The 1,799-nt window shown below is 64.4% G+C and overlaps 1 protein-coding gene across 1 annotated transcript; it reads left to right on the top strand.

Moving 5' to 3' along the window:
• Positions 1-735: 735 nt before the first annotated feature.
• On the top strand, positions 736-1,785 carry LDBPK_323820 (3-hydroxyisobutyryl-coenzyme a hydrolase-like protein; the record flags this gene model as incomplete). The annotated part of the gene is made up of 1 exon (XM_003863745.1): positions 736-1,785. One exon carries the CDS (start codon positions 736-738, stop codon positions 1,783-1,785), a length of 1,050 nt encoding a protein of 349 aa, XP_003863793.1.
• Between the last annotated feature and the right edge of the window lie 14 nt (positions 1,786-1,799).

The following is a 1,799-nucleotide window of genomic DNA, read 5'->3' on the forward strand; positions in this document are numbered from 1 at the left end:
AAGGTGGACCTTAAGCACCCCGCCCAGTCAGCGCGACGGAGCTCTCGCGGCCAGCACCGCCCAAGCAGCATGCACAGGTCGAGCTGGAGGATAGGGAGACCATTACCACGCGTGCCGGCACGACGGACGGGGCACTCTCTGGCCGTGCACTTGGCCGCTGCGTCTTCTCTCGTCTCCTCTGCGTGTGGCGGCGCACTCACTTCGTTGCCCTCCCACCCCCTGACCGTGCAAGTCAAGTGAACCCTCCAAAACACATAGACTTTTCCCACGGCAGATCGCATCTGTCCCACCCAACCACTACTGCTCCTCTCTGTCCCTTTATGCATCCTTCGGCGCCCTCGTTGCGCGTACAAGACCCCCTCCCCCCTTCCCACGCCCTCCACCCTCCACCACACGCACGCGCATCGACAAGGTATTCCACGCCTACTTCCTCTTCTCTCCATCATTCCACGTCTTCCCCCCTCCCCCCCGCACAGTGGCATTTGGCGGTAACCCCTCTCCCTGACCTCCCTTCTCGTTTTTTTTTTCATCGCCATTCACCCGCGTCGTTGCTTCTCACCCTGCATCCTCATCGACGCGTCGCGCAGAACCGTTCGCGTAGCGTGCCTCACTCCTCCGTGCATCCTTCCCTTCGGTTTATCGGTGCGCACCAGCCCAGCCCAGCGCAGCCCCGCCCCGCCTTCGGACGCGCGCATCTATCTGCGGGACGGGCCGCCGTGAGCTGAGCATACCACCATGCACAGTGCTGTCACTTGCATCAAGAGCCCGGGCGCGGCTCTCTTCACCGACACTGCCACCTGCCGCACCATCACGTTGAGCCGGCCCGATGCGTTGAACGCCATGTCGTTGCCGATGGTGCAGGACCTGCATCGCCTGTACATCACAGAGCCGCACCCGAACGAGGATGCCGTGTACGTTGTGCGCGGTGACGGGCGGCGCAGCTTCTGTGCTGGTGGCGACCTGAAGGCCCTCACAGGACCCGAGAAAGACACGCACAACCCGCTGTTCTACCGCCTGGAGTACGAGGTGGACTCGCACATTGCGGTGATGCGGCGCACGCAGGTGGCGATGTGGGCGGGGCACGTGCTGGGGAGCGGCGTGGGCGTGTCGGTGCACAGCCGTTACCGCGTTGCGTGCGAGACGACGCGGTTCGCGATGCCGGAGACGCAGATCGGCGGCGCGAACGACGTTGCGACGAGCTGGGTGTTCTCGTCGCTGCCGATATGCGGGCTTGGCATGTACCTTGCGATCACGGGCAACACGCTGCAAGGCGCGGACGTGTTCCACGCGGGCCTGGCGACGCACTACATCCCTGTGGAGAAGTTCGGCGCTGTGGAGGCTGCGCTGGCGGCGCTGCCGTCGTCGGAGGGCGTCGAGGAGTGCCTCCGCGGGTTCAGCGAGGACGTTGCTGTGCCGCCGTTCACGCTGGCGGAGAACGCGCCTGTGCTGGCGAAGGCGTTCGGCGCGATCACTCCGTCGACACACCTGCGCGACATCATGGATGTGCTGCGCGCGGACGGCAGCGCGTTCGCTGCGAGCACGCTGAAGGTGATGGAGCGCAACTCGCCGCTGGGCATGACGCTTGCGCTGGAGAACATGAAGCGGCAGCACACACCTGGGTGCAACACCGTGATGGAGAGCTTCCGTGGCGACTACACGGCGATTCAGACTTCCATTTGTGTGGATGAGCTGGCGAAGGGCGTGGAGGCGCTGTTTGTCACGAAGGAGAAGCGCCCGCAGTGGACGGTGGGGTCCGTGGACGAAGTCGATGTGTGCTGCTCGTGAAGCAGCAGTTTGTT

The sequence above is a fragment of the Leishmania donovani genome, chromosome 32, assembly GCF_000227135.1.
Source record: "Leishmania donovani BPK282A1 complete genome, chromosome 32".
NCBI lineage: Eukaryota > Euglenozoa > Kinetoplastea > Trypanosomatida > Trypanosomatidae > Leishmania > Leishmania donovani.